The sequence below is a fragment of the Euleptes europaea genome, chromosome 2, assembly GCF_029931775.1.
Source record: "Euleptes europaea isolate rEulEur1 chromosome 2, rEulEur1.hap1, whole genome shotgun sequence".
Taxonomy (NCBI): Eukaryota; Metazoa; Chordata; class Lepidosauria; order Squamata; family Sphaerodactylidae; genus Euleptes; species Euleptes europaea.
Window position 1 is genome coordinate 38,498,492 of NC_079313.1, and position 15,721 is coordinate 38,514,212.

General features: G+C 42.3%; 1 protein-coding gene across 1 annotated transcript in view; it reads left to right on the forward strand.

The window, feature by feature from the left end:
• The window catches only part of VAV3 (vav guanine nucleotide exchange factor 3), a 247,371-nt gene that overhangs the window by 138,290 nt on the left and 93,360 nt on the right, over positions 1-15,721 (forward strand). The window contains exon 16 of the mRNA XM_056867457.1: positions 8,439-8,540. Coding sequence (XP_056723435.1) covers positions 8,439-8,540 — 102 coding nt within the window. The remainder of the gene's footprint in view (positions 1-8,438; positions 8,541-15,721) is intronic.

Consider the following 15,721-nt stretch of genomic DNA (forward strand, 5'->3'; position numbering starts at 1 on the left):
ACCATAGCATTCCAATCTTGCTTTACGCTGATGACTCAGTACTTTTGTCTCATACAAGAGTTGGATTGCAAAGACAATTACAAATTTTTCTGAGTACTGCTTTAGGGAAGGTCTTCCAATAAATCACCATAAAGCAGAGGCTCTACCACCGAGTCAAAGCCCCTCCTCTCTTGTTAAATGCACACTCATAAATGTATTTAAGTATGCAATTTCACTGATAAAATCAAAGGAAAAGACATGTCGATTAGTGTACTTGAGAGTTCACACATAGTATCTCATTTGATGGCTGCAACATTATTTGTACAGTGGACACCACAGCACTGTCAGTTTTTTAAATATTGGCTAACATCACTTTGAAACTGGTTTTGATACAGATGGTTCACACATTCCCAGTGCTGCTGGTGACTTACCACAGATGTGTGATGCAGACTAGTCATCAAGCTGCACATGCATGTGTGAATGGGCTTTCATTGACTTATATCTACAAGTCAATTAAATTGACATGCTAAGGCTTAAACAGTTTCCATTAAAACTTTGATTGTGATTGTGGGAAAAGTCAGTAAGGAAGTATAAAATCCTGTGAGCGTAACTGGTGTGTGGGGAAATATTGAAATAAGGCAGCATTTAAAAAAATCCTCACTAGAGGAAGTAACATGTGAATAAATTTATGATTTGACACATCCTGCTCTTGTGTTTCATATCACATTATTTCAGTCTCATCAGATGTGACATATAATTTGAATGCATAAACCACTGTGACACAATGCATAATGCTTGGTCAAATATTGAAATGAGCAAAAGAGTTTTCAAAACCACAGTTAATGCAGAATTATATTGTTTTGATAAGATTTTCCTTCCTCCCTTGTAGGAAAATGGGAGAGTGAGTAGATTTGGTTTTCTTCTCCAGTTCAAACGCTGTCTTCTACCTCTACTGCCTAGACAGGCAGCTTGGTCTGTCCTGGAAGTGGATGATGATTTCCTCACAGTTATTGTGGAATTCCTTACTAACATAGTTCTAGTGGATCCCAAAGTTTTTTCTTCCTTGACTTAGAGCTCATTTGGCTTCTTGCTATTCCTGGGGGCTTGGGGTGATAAACTAGGAGGGACATTGGATGGAATTCCAGTAAAGAAAGAGTCTGTATGAGTCTAAATGAACATATACTAGAGCCCATTTCAGCACTTACTTTGTCACAGGTGACACGGTACTTTGTCACCACCGTTGCTTACATATTCCACCATATTTCACCATCCAACAGAACTGTTCCATGATAACGGATCTTATTCACATGGGGCCCCAGATCAGACTGTAGTATCCTATGCCATTTTCAAAGCATTTTGCAGATAAAATCACTTGAATACTCCAGCTGAAATTCCACACCATATACAATACAACTGAAGAGTATTTTCTTCACCTCACAACTATCCTGTGAGATAGGTTAGACTGAATGAGAGTGATTAGCCCAAGGTCATCCAGTAATTCAACTTCAAGGCTGAATGGGAATTTGAACTTCGCCAGTTCTAGTTCCACATTCTAACCACTGCACCACACTTGCTGTCTTTGATTTTCTTGCAAAGCAATAAGTTTTAACTGTTACTACAGATAACATCGAAATTAAAATGGTTTAGCTGACTGGCACAGTTCAGGGTTGAGTTCCCAGTTTGCTGATCTTCTGGTGACTTACTTGGATGTGTGATACAGTGTGTCATCTCTTGCCAGTTGCAAATGTTACAGATCCATAAAAGAATCTCCTTCTTTATTATTCTTCCCATTCCAAATGTTCTATCTGCAAAAATGCATTGTATATATCCAGTGAGCTTGATAATTAATTTTCTGTGTGTTCCTTTGGTGGGTTTTACACTTTGTAAACCTTTCTGTTCACTTATGAATGTGATAAGGGTGAAATACAAAACTATAAAATGAATGTTCCACATTGTGACACAAACTACACTTTACTGTGAGTGGAAATCAATGTTGGCATTATAAAAATTGCACATGTAGGTCACACACATAAGGGTAATTGTTCCATTAGTAGCTGGTGTGTTCATTTCCAAGTGCTTATTTAGACAGGTCTGTTCGCAGATGGCAATTTGAGCAAACATAACTTTTCTGGAAAATCTATATATGAACAAATGCCAATTTAACCAGTACGTTTCTTGTTTGCATTACTGCCATGTGTTCTTACATTTAGCCAACTATTAACATTCAACCAGTCATTATATGTAGTTAAAAAGAATGTTGTCCTTTGGGAATATGGAAATACCTTTTTTGTTTTAAATGTTGACTATTTTTAAAGTTATTGAACAGACAACATTTGAGCTAACTAATGATCAAGGTAATCTAACTGGATGAAGGGGGGAAATACTTTAAAGATGATGGGGATAGATTAAAAGAGGATATAAATAAGAAAAATTATGTTCATAACAGACATTTTCCTGATAGTGGGAACATTTTATTATTTATTTTATTTTAAAAGCTCAGAAGTTGTTAGCTTTATATAAACGGAGCATCTAAACCAGCTATCATTTTAAGTTTTGTTTAAATAATTGAGTAGTGGAACACAATATGAAGGGTTCATTTGTGGCTAGAAGTATTGTTTGTTCTAGGAATACTAGAAACATCCTGAAAGGGTCTCTGTACCATTACCTGAGGGCTATCTCTATAGGAGGTATGCTTGATTGACAAGCATGGGACCTTCGTAGAGAAGTCACGTAAGGTAGAGAGACAACTTCTTGAAATAAAATTATTTTTATTGCTATTTCAATATTTTAAAAGCGAGCTCCAGAGATTAAGACAGAATATAACTTAGGCAGAGTCACAGCAGACTATTACAGAAATTGCACAGAGTATACATATCTTAAATATGCATAAAATAAAGGTAATACATACCACACCACTGTGGAAGGCTCGGGCTGAGTCTCCAAAGAATAAACCATTTCTGAACCCTTATATACTCTTTTTCATGGAAAGATTCTCTACAAAAATGCCCCCATGACCCTTCTTCAAGGTTTTTCATAAGGTTCTCATAACATCCTAATCTTTTTAATGCCATTTTAATCACCTCACCTGCTTTTCACCACTGATATGGCCAGATGTAGTAGCAGTTGACATAATGGTATGGGGTTTTCCCTGTGTGCCAGCTAACTAATAGAGAAAGCCAGCTTTTAATTAGCAAATGATATATAGAAACCCATCCTTTAGTGCTAAAATATAACTAAAAACTCGGTAAATATATCTGATCCACTACAATCCCCAACTTCCAGAAACTTTGACTGCAGTCTTAAGAACAGTATGCTAGGAATAAACACCACAGAACAGAAAACAGAAAACACCACAGAATAAAATTTATTTATTTCATTTAAACCTTGCCTTTCTCCCCAATGGGGACCCAAAGAGGCTTACATCAGTTTCTCCTCCATTTTATTCTCACAACAACCATGTGAAGTAAGTTAGGTTGAGAGAGTGTGACTGGCTCAAGGTCACCCAGCAAGCTTCCATGGCACGTGGGGATTCGAACCTAGGTCTCCCAGATCCTACTCTGACACTCTTAACCACTGCACCACACTGGCTATGGGGCTTACTTCTGAGTAGACCTGCTTAGGCTTTCTCCCTTAATAATTTAATCCTGTTTGATCTGTTTTCTTATTCCCATTCCTGTGTATGTTTTTGCCTAATCTAATATTGCATTGTGTTAATGGTGGTACAGCGTCTGATGCTGATTGTCCAAGCTCTAGTAAAGATGAAATGTTCATAACAAGCTGCACAGAATAATTCAGCATTTACAGTACAGCTGCTGTGAGGGGCAAGAAACTGATAAGTTTTGCTGATATTAAAATTATATCCAAGCCCTAGGTATAGAAAGACCTGTGAGCATTCTGAGTACCAGACAGAGGGCCCAGGAGGTATGAAAGTCAAGGGCATGTCCCAGAGGCAACATGGTTTAAGGAAGGGTGTGGGCAGTGGATTGAGAGGAAAGAACCTTTCCTGAGGGAAGCACCTTTCCTGAGGAAAGCAACCTTGTTAGTCAAGAGCAAAGGTGAAAGGCAGGCAAGGAAAGGATGGTCAGAATTCTGAGGAGATTTTGTCATGCTTAAGTTGAGGAAGCGTGGTATTCTGTGCTAGGCTGGAAGGACTTCAGCCTCCCTGTCTGTCAGCCAAAGAAGGCAATAGACTGGTACACAGGGACCAGGAGTAGACAATGGGCAATAAAAACATGCAATTGAGATTTGGGGAAAAGATAATTGAAGGATTGGTGTTACCGAAACTGCTCTTTGATTGGGGAAATTAGCATGAGCTGTGGCACTAATTTATTTATATAGTGGAATCACCCAATGTATACCAGGGTTGTTTTCAGTGAATCTCAGAATAACGACAGACCAAGGAATTCCAGATTAAAAGTGTTTATATATTCATTCATTCAGTGTTGCAAATACATACATACAAGAAACTAAGAATAAAAAGGAGGTAGGATTAGAGACGTTTCTCAAGAGAGAGGATGTTGTTGATTGGGTAATACGTTACCGATCTAGAAGTGGAGATGTCCAAAATCCGTGGCATATAGGTACAAAATGCAGTATAGCGAGGGATGGAAGAGGGAAGTATCGGATCCTTGAGCCAGCCAAGTCACCGGAAAGGAGGGGGTGTGGAGCTCCGCAAAACTCAACACACACAGTAAAAGGAGAGATAGGTAGGGCAGAACCTTCTTGCTTTGTCAGGGAGGGCAAAATATAGCCTTCTCTGGGGGGGGGGCCCTGAGATTCCCCATATGGCTCCTATCAAAATCAATAGGGATCAAAGACTTCGGCTGCAGGAATTGGACAGAGTGACAATTTGTAAACTAAGCTGGCACCAATGATGTGCATATCTACAGGATGGCTTGACTCGATCTTCTCATGTTCGAAAATACCTCAGGAAGGTGTGAATCTTTACACTCCAGGGATGCGGCAGAGAAGTTCTTCCTGGTTGTTAATGTAGATTGCGGCAGATGTTTTTATCACAGGATACTGGAGGGGAGGACTGCAGGAGAGAGTGACGTGATGCCCTCTCTTCAGCGTTATGGCTTCCCTTTGGATCAGGAGACAATCAGGATCATGGCTTCCCTTTGGCTGGTTCTGCAGGGGTGACCCGGTCTCTTGTCCTGGACAGCCTGGTAATGCAGCGGAGCGCTAGCCCAGAGCAGCAGGCTATTAACGCTTAGACAGTACAGTAAGTCTCTGATGTAGTTGCCAAGACCAGGGCGGGAGGTCAGGCAGTGCATGTGGCAACACTGGGGCAAAACTACACACAGAGGCATGAGAGGCTGTGGTAGTAAAGAAGAAAGCGAACAAGGAAATTTTGAAAGTCAGAGGCCATAGGCAAAGCGGATAGGGTTACTAGTATATTTCCCTGCTTGTCTTAAGGAGTTGAATACAGGGACATTCTTTTTGTTTGTATTATCATACTTCATACTTATTGTGACCCTCTAACTCGAAGCAGGCTGCAAGGGCCTTAAAACTTATGTGAGCAATTTCATACACTGATTCGAACATACTAGCCAGTTGTTTGGTTGTGGAAACAAAGTCTTGCAAAAGATAATATGCCTTAACAATCCTTGTGCAATATAAAATCTGTTAACTTTCTAAGACAAGAAAATGGGAAAGTTGCTCTATAGTAAGTTCCTCAAAGCTCAGGGTAGCCAAATCAAGGCAGCCCAGCAATCCCTTCTCCTGCATAAAAAGATGTACAAACTCTTAATCTCTCAAAAGAAAAAGGAGCACCTTTTGGAGATTATTGATTAAAGCGGCCAAGGCTAAAAATACATCCGTATTCTGGAGGCTAGTTACTGGTAGCAATTGCAAGGAGAACTCACTTTTAGATTCACATGTGGCCGCGGATAGGTGGGTCATATTCTTTCAGAGCCTTTATGATGACATGCATCCTTGGGCACCCGTCAAATATTCCTTCCTGGCCACCTTTCTCGTTAAATGAGGTCAAATCCCATATTAACCAACTAAGATAGGGTAAAGCCCTTGGATATGATGGTATCCCCCCAGAGTTTATCAAGGATAACATAGATTGGTGGGCTCCCTTTCTATCCACACTGTTTACCTACATAGACTCCACTGGAAGAATCCCTAAAGACTGGGGGCTGGCAATAGTCGTCCCCTTTTATAAAAAAGGAAGTAGAAAGGACCCTTCCAATTATAGGCCAATTAGTCTCCTAAGTGTCATCAGCAAATTATACGCAAGGCACCTGCTAGATAAATTAACCCTCTGGCTCAATCAAGAGGATATTTTGGCAATAGAACAGGCAGGCTTGAGGGAAGGAAGAGCAACGATAGAGCACTGCCTTGTCCTGCAACAGCTAGCGGAGAAATATTCTAATAAGGGACAACCCTCTTTATATGTGGCATTCATTGATTTTAGGGCATCATTTGATTCGATTTCCAGACCTTTACTCTGGGACAAGCTCGAAGCCTCAAATTTAGATAAAAGGCTCCTGATGCTGCTGCGAGCCCTACATGAACGAACAGCACTGAGAGTCAGGTGCAATAGAAGAGGACATCTTACCGCCCCCATAAACCCCTGTAGAGGAGTTAGGCAGGGCTGTTTACTCGCCCCCCCTGCTATTCGCCTATTATATAAATAACAGTCAGTTCCTTGAACGCACCGGATTTACATCCACCTAAACTAGCGGACAGGCATATTCATATATTGCTCTATGCCGATGACGCAGTACTTCTTTCAAGAACCCCAGTTGGCCTAAGGAGGGTGCTAGTGAGAGTTGGAACGTTCTGTGAGAAGGAACGCCTGACTATTAATTATGACAAAACAAAGGTAATTGCTTTTGGTAATCGCCCTAACTATAGGAGGTGGAGCATAAATGGCCATAGGTTGGAACAGGTAACCCAATTCAAATATCTTGGAACGACAATCCAGGCATCTGGCTCCAAGCTGGCCCATAATACATATGTTGCCAATTTAGGGGAAAGGTCAGCCCGTTCAATAATAAATTTTCTCCGGACCAAAGGGGCACACTATATTCCAGCCGCCCTTAGACTTTTTCAGGCGAAAACTCTAGCACAAATGTTATATGGAACACAACTTGACTCTCCACCCTCATGTCTTATTCCCATTGAACGAGTGCAATCCAAGTTTCTTAGAGCTGCCTGCAGTTGCCAAGATGTGTATCAAATGCTATGATCCGTTTAGAAACTGGCATGATGAAGGTTGAGGAAAGGGTTGTCTTGTCCTTGCTTTATCTCTAGCTAAAAATTAATTTCAACCCTAAGGGTCTTCTTCCACTGATTCTTTGTGATACCTTTAGGTCAAAGTGGATAATAGCCATTGAAGACAAACTAAATAACCTGGGTTTTACCCCCCTAGCACTACTTCAGTTAGGGTGGGATCAAGCTAAGTCAACTATAAACCAAAGGGTTAAAGATATTGAGCAACAAGCAGATTTAGCAAGAGTGCCTCTATTTATGGCTCCCCCCACTCCAAATTTATCCTTGCACCAGCAGCCTATCTCCGTTACTTAAAGATAAACAAATATAGGAGGGCTTTTACCTTGGCTAGGTGCGCAGCCTTACCCTCTGCTATGTTAGAAGGGAAATTTAAGAAGATACCCAGGGCGGAGAGACTCTGTCCCTGTAAATCTGGGGATTTAGAAACCACTGAACATGTTCTCCTGAATTGTAACTTTTACACAATACCTCGTTCTAAGTTTATTGAGCCCCTCATACTGAGAATGGGACCTGACAGGGAAAGAGAAAAGATTGAAAAGCTCCTACAAGGAGATAATCCTTCAATCACCTCTCAGGTAGCAAAATTTTGTACGGCAGCAATGAAAATTCGATGCCATAGAGTAGTCTCTTAGTCCAAATGGCAGATGTAACTTGGAGGTTATTTATTTATTTTTAAGTGATTTAAGACTCGGACTGTAAACCTTTGCTTGTAAGACCATTTTAGTCCATGTATTTTGTTTTATCTGGCCAAGGGCCGTAAATAAACTATCTATCTGGGAAAGTTGCTATTGCTGTGGATCCTCATTATTTTAGTTTGGGGTTGGTGTGGCTCTGTACTATAACAGCCTTCTCCCAAAGGCTCTATATCTCTTAATATATCACTAATTATGTCACTAATACAGGATGTTACATGTAGCTGTTATATGTTTTTCTTCCATCAGCTACTTGGAAGGTTTTTACTAAAACTTGTCCAAAACGTTGAACCTGGTCTAGTCTTATTCTGACTGATGCTTTTAGCCTCAGTTATTATGGCTTACCATATTAAACGTAAAACCATGCCTTGAAACAAAACCAGTCAAAGAAACCATGAATGTGATTTTCTTTTTAAAGCTTGAAAATCAAATACCAAACAGTGGTGAGGTTGAGCACTGGTCTTTGATTTGTGCCTATTCCCCCCACCCGAGTTACTTAATTTGTGCATATTCTCTTTTCAGATCCAATATAAGGCCTCATTATGTAGAAACAAGTACTCATGACTTCAAAATGCACACCTTCGCTCGTGTAACATCTTGCAAAGTCTGTCAGATGCTTCTGAGGTAAGTTTTAAGGGGGGTGAACAAAAAGAATTACACCAAACTTGAGAGAAACTATTGGATTGAGTAAATGAATGAGAATAATGGTATTTTCTCCCTCCTGCCAATTCTCTCAGGCTAATTCCCTCCCCGCCCCCGGCACACACTAGTTGCTGGTTTGCATACCAGCAATACACAAAAGATGTGCGCTATTTAAACATGTAGCTCCAGTGTTGAAAAAAAAAAACATTTCATGCAGGTTAGTTTGTTTTTTAAATAGGAGAACTTGTTCTACTCAGACACACCATTCTGTGCCCTGCTGTCCTTCCACACTTGGCCAGAATGCAAGTCTCCTCAGCTGGAGAAAAAGAGGCCTGAGGAGACTGGCTGAGGAAGAGTAACAAGCAAGGGGAATGGGTAAAGCATTTAATCTTGCTTACACTTAAATCTATAAATATTTGCTCCCTGCCCCCACTTTGCATATTGTTGGTGGTGGAAATCCAGCATTTGCTGCCAAATACCTAATTCACTCGGAGGTAAATTTCATCTTTGCAGCTAGTGGTTGGGAAGGGCAAGGAGAAGAATGTGGTATTTAATTCACCCCCCCACTGGCACCTAGATTCTCTACCAAATCTTAATCAAGGCATAGTAGAATATTAGTTCACATGTTATGGAAAACATGTTTTTGTGTAGCCATTGCATACTGTTAGATGTAAGAAAAAAATGCTTTGTGTGTGGATGTGGGTATGATGGAGAAGAGCATAGGCAAGGTGGGAATTTGGGGAGAAAGATTATGCAATGTTAATGTTACTGTTATTTCATTTTATATATACTACACTGGCTATGCATGTATTTCAGTGTTAGATGGTGCTAATTTTGTTGTTGTCAGAATTGCCAACTTTTAAAAATCGAGTATGACAACCCATTGAGTTTGGCAGTAATTCCCTTCCATACCCCCTTGTCTCATCATGGTCTGGATGATAGAGTGGTTTCCTGAGAATGCAGAAGTTGATCTTTTCCAGGAGGCTGAAGTTGGTTCCCAGTTCATTCCCTATTCCCACTTCCTTATTCACATTTCCTAGTTCCTGAATGATATTGAGGACAATTTAAAAGCTCTGCACCCCAAAATAAGGATTGGACCACCACGTATCATACACCGTGACATTCAGGGGACTTTTCCTTCTGAGAGGGTGCATGCTGGGGCCTGGTCCAAAGTTTGGTTCTTGTGCCAGCTGCTCCCAAGTGAAGTGTCCCCAGGACAAATGAACATACAGACACTGGGGCTCAGCTGCACCCCAAAACAATCTTTGGACCACACCACATTACACATCCCCACATTCCAGAGACTGTTCCCCTCAAGAAGACATACAGTGGTGCCTGGTCCAAACACCGGTTCTGGCACCACTAGCTTCTTTTTGGGTCACCCCCAGAAACTTGTCTTGCAAAGTAGATTTGAGTAAAGAACTGGAACATTTGTATGCCCTCTGCACCCCAAAATACAGTTTGGACCATGGCATATCATAAACCCCTACATTCAGGGGACAGTACCCTCTCAGGAAGTGATTACTGGGTCCTGGTCCAAAGTCCAATTCTTGTATCAGCTGCTCCCATGTGGGGGGTCCCCAGGACAAATGCACATACAGACACTGCGGCCTAGCTGCACCCCAAAACAATCTTTGGACCTCCCCACATTCCAGAGACTGTCCCCTGCAATAAGACATACAGTGGTGCCCGGTCTAAACAGCTGTTCTGGCACCACTGGCTTCTTTTTGGGTCTCCCCCCCCCCCGGAAACCTGTATTGCAAGGAGGATTTGAATAAGGAACTGGAACAGTTGTGCGCCTTCTGTACCCCAAAGTAAAGGTTGAACCGCCACATATTATACATCTCCACCTTCAAAGGACAGAGTTCTCTGAGAGGGCGCATGCTGGGTCCCGGTCCAAAGTCTGGTTCTTGTGCCAGCTGCTCCAAGAGGGGGGTTCCCAGGACAAATGTACATACAGACACTGGGGCCTAGCTGCACCCCAAAGCCATGTTTGGACCACCCCACATTACACATCCTCACATTCCAGAGACTGTCCCATGCAAAAAGACATACAGTGGTGCCTGGTCAAAACACCGGTTCTGGCACCAGCACCTTTTTTGGAGGTCTACCCCTGGAAACCTGTATTGCAAAGATTTGAATAAGGAACTAGAACAATTGTGTGCCTTCTGCATCCCAAAAGAAATTGTGGACCATGACATATCATACATCCCCACATTCAGGGGACTTTTCCCTCCGAGAGGGTGCATGCTGGGGCTTGGTCCGGTTCTTGTGCCAGCTGCTCCCAAGTGGGGTGCCCGCAGGACAAATGAACATACAGACACTGGGGCTCAGCTGCACCCCAAAACAATCTTTGGACCACCCCAAATTACACATCCCCACACTCCAGACACAGTTATTTTGGGGTGCAGAGCTTTTAAATTGTCCTCAATATCATTCAGGAATTAGGAAATATGAATAAGGAACTGGGAATAGGGAATGAACTGGGAACTGGGAACCAACTTCAGCCTCCTATCATTTCCTAATGTGATTTGCTGAACATTATTGTAATTCTCTACACTGATGGAAGAGATCAGATTTATGAAAACAAAATGGTGGGCAACTAGGTTGGTAATACCTTGAAGGCTCTTGAGTTACATACAAAAGCTAGGAGGTAAGCTGTCTTCATAAGTGATCTAAATATAGTCCTCCTTTGTGGACTGTACTGTAGCCAGAACAGAGCGTATTCTGTGAATGAAACATAGTTGTGAGATGAAGTATCTATTAAGCGCAATATTTTTTTAAAAAAAAACGGGGCTTCATTCCTTAACCAATTTGAAGCACCTGTCGCTGTTACTAAATTCAACATGCTTTTCGAATTAGGAGAGGAACCTCAGCTGGATACTTTCCCTAACTCTGAGAATCTTTTATTTTTAATGATCCATAAAGTTATTTTTTCACAGATAAGCCATTTTTTCTTTCTCCGTCACCCCTGAAAGATTTATTGCACTTTAAAAAATGTATTTATATTGTAATATGTTCTCAGTTACTGAAAGTAATTCAGAAATTGTGATGATTCACTGCCTTTCTGTGAAAGCAAAATAATGATGAATCTGTATTCTATTGTCTACCATGGGAGAGCATTATCTGTGGGAAACCTCTTCTTTCAAATCGGCTGCTGCTAGTGTCGTTGCTACCAGTATTAGAATTGCTGGCTGCTTGTCTTTCTTTTAAAGCCATAAATGCAGCTTTTCAAAGTGGCCCTTGGAGAAAATATTATTTTTCACTAAAGCAAGTTAAATGTATGAAAGTATGAATTATGACTATTAATATATATTTTTAAACAAAATAAGTTATTCATCTTTGTGGCTTCTGTGCAGTCCCACATGGCTTCTGTGCAGTCCCACACACACACACATGCACAGAGCCAGCCGTGGAGAAGATTTGTCAGCTTCTGGAAACACAGCTCTATGGAGCGCTCCCCCTCTCCCCCTTGTCAGTGCTGAGGAGTCTTTCAACCCAAACAGTCACGTGAGAAGAGGGGAGGAGGGAGCACGCTCTCCCTCAGTTCTCTTTCTGCTGCCGAGGTAAAACACTTCTGAGGTAAATTCTTCTTTGAGAATGGAGAGCCGTAAAAAAGGAGCCCTTTTCAACAAGTGCCAAAGCTGTGGCCTGAACATGGCACAAAATGATACACATAAGGAATGCCTGATTTGCTTGGTTGAGGGACATATTCCCTCAACTTGCCATGCGTGTGGGCTGCTGACCCCCAAGGCAAGACAGGAGAGGGCAGCATGTTTGAAGGCTGCACTGTGGGGAAAATCCCTGGGCCCTGAGTGTAGTGACGTCTTGAGTAAAAAGACTCGCACACCCTCAATAATATCTGTGCCAGTGGCTCCCTCAACTTCTAATACAGCCCCAACTTCAGCCAACCAAAGAGCCACTTCTGAACCTCCAGCTAAAAAGCTGAAGAAGAAGCCCAAACCAGCTAATTCAGGGGCGAAAAAAAAAAAGAAAACATCTAAAAATGGCTCCCCCCCGCATCGCCAAGGAACGCTCTGGTTTGGTCACTGTCGGCTTTGAGAGGCCAAAGCCCTTGTTGTTGGATGCTGCCTCCATATGAACTGCACAGATCGCCTTTGGACTCTCCTGGGCTTTTACATTGGAGCAACTCTCTTTGATGCCATAGTGACTCCAGAAACCAGGGTTGCACTCGACGCCACAGCTCGTTGCTGTCTTGGAGTCGAAGTCCACCTACTTGACAGGACCCTTCTCTGAAACTTCCTAGTAAGCCGAGGATGACATCAACCTCTCTGAGGAAGCAGGCCTCGCCATCGTCTGTGTACTGTGGCATCCAATATTTGTTGGACTGTTCTGTGCAGCCACCACCATTCACATGGAGAAGGATACCAAGAGCAGCGTTTGTTCCAGTAGTCTCCTTGCATCTGTGGCTTCAGTCATTCCTCTGGCTTGGGGACAGTATGAGCCTTCACCAGCTGAACGCCATTGGTATTCTTTGGCATCATCAGTGGAGAGGTCGAGAGAGCATTCAGAGCCAGCGGCATCTGTATCCTCTCGATGCCACGAGGCCACTCATCTTTCAGCATCAGAGAAAGCAACACCTCATGACTCCAGGGACGATGATGATTCAGTGTCTTTGCCATCTCCTGATGATGTCATAGGAGATCTGACGCCGATATCCCCATTGGAGGACATCAGGTTATATGTGGAGCAGCTGATATGTATGGCCAAAACCTTGAATATAGACTTCCAGCCATCTGATCCCCGCCCATTATACCCTATCATGGACGTCTTATATACTGAGGACACTAGGCCTATAGCCCTACCCATGATTAAAGGGATTATACACATTGTCACTGCTAACTGGGCTAACCCTGTCTCTATCTCTGTTTCTACCAGGAAGGTAGAGAACCTTTACAAGATACGTCAAGAGGGTTGTGACTTTTTATTTTGCCATCCTCCGGCTAATTCTTTAGTCGTGGAATCATTCCCATCTAAGAACAGGGCAAAATCCTTGTCAGTGTCAAACGATGAAGAGGGACATAGGAACGATATGTTAGGCTGCAAACATTTATTTCACGGGGGCTCTGGGCCTGAGATTGCCAACTTTATGGCGGTGATGAGTACATATGTTTAGCTTGAAGAGGAGAAGACTGAGAGGGGATATGATAACCATGTTCAAGTACTTGAGGGGCTGTCATATAGAGGATAGTTCCGAGTTGTTTTCTGTTGCCCAAGAAGGTTGGACCAGAACCAGCAGGTTGAAATTAAATCAAAAGAGTTTCCGTCTAGACATTAGGAAGAATTTTCTAACAGTTAGAGCAGTTCCTCAGTTTGACAGGCTTCCTCAGGAGGTGGTAAACTTCCTGGAGGTTTTTAAGAAGAAGTTTGATGGCCAACTGTCAGCAATGCTGATTCTGTGACCTTAGGAAGATGATGAGAGGGAGGGCATCTTGGCCATCTTCTGGTCACTGAGGGTGTGTGAGGGGTAGGTAGTTGTGAATTTCCTGCATTGTGCAGGGGGTTGGACTTGATGACCCTGGTGGTCCCTTCCAAAAAAAGAAAAGAGAAAAAAGAAAAGGTATCAGTTCTTCCTGTGGGATCTCAAGTCCCAGTATATAGACACCCTAAATGATGATAAAAAGACCTTGGCCAAGGTCCTCCAGATGGAGGGAATGCATCTAGGAAAGCAACAATTAAATGCTGCACATCATGTTGTGGATACCTGTAGTAAGACAATGCCATCTGCAGTGGTTTTAAGATGCCACTCTTGGCTCAGGGCATCAGCCCTGTCATTTGACAATAAGGCCAGGATTGAAGATCTGCCTTTCGAAGGCTCATCCTTGTTTAGCAAGCAGACTGATACTGTAATTGGTAGGATTAGAAAGAACAGGTACAAAGCTTGCTCATTGGGTATTACTCCACAAACCCAGTGCCAATAAACAAAGGTACTTCCCTAGGCATGGCCAGAACTATTCAAGGCCCTATCTATACCAAGCATCTTTGTACCAGCCCTTTCGGCCCTCTTGTTTGGCCTCCCAACAAGGGGAAAAGTTCCATCCTAAGCGAAAAGGAAAGAGATGAGCTCATTCCCCCTCTGATAACCTTCATAAAGGGAACAATAGAGCATGACTAGCTTCAGTCATGTTGTTTGAGGACAGGTTGCATAGGTATTACTCGGTGTGGCAGTCCATCATGGATGATGCCTGACTATTATCCATAATAAACAATGGTTGTTTCCTGGAATTCACTGTCTTGCCTCCATGCCTTCCTCCTGCAAATCAGGACATTGTTGTACCACATTTGTTGCAACAAGAGATTATGGAATTGCTTACAAAAGGGGGCATAAAGAGTGTTCAAGAACCTGATACGCACAGTGGGTTCTACTTCAGATATCTCTTAATTGATAAGAAAAGTGGTGGGAAGCATCCTATCCTGGATCTTAGGAATCTTAATAAGTTCCTGGATGTTACGAAATTCAGAATGTTATATCTCCCAGAACTAATTCAGCTGTTGGGGAAGGACCCATGCTTTGTTGTCCTTGATCTAAAGGGCGCTTACTTCCACATATCTATCCATGAGCATTGTAGGCGCTTCCTTAGGTTTGCCACTAGTGATGTACATTATGAATATACAATACTTCCCTTTGGGTTGGCTACAGTGCCCAGAATATTTACTAAATGTATATCTGCAGTAATAGTGTTCTTCATGATGCGGGACTGCACAGTGTTCCCATACCTAGACGATTGGTTGATTGTGAGCACTCTTGCCACACTTTGGCGGACAAGGTGTCATTCACTGTTCATACCTGTCAATCTTTGGATCTATTGATAAACTATGACAAGTCATGGTTGGAGCTTACACAGCATCTCTGGACTCAGTATGAGGTTGAGCCTTCCTCCCTTGTTCGCATTAGTTCAGCCCAGAAGTATCAAAAGGCAGTACGCATACAAAAACTGCTGGGTTACATGGCTTTTACCACCACTGTGGTAGACCATGCTCATCTACACATGCGCCCATTGCAAATGTGGTGCTTACAGAAATTTAAACCTAATTTAGATCCACAGTGGAAGAGGCTATTCGATTCCCAGATTGGTGATACAATCTTTAGACTGATAGGCAGATGATAATAACCTGACACAAGGTGTCCCCTTTGGTATTTG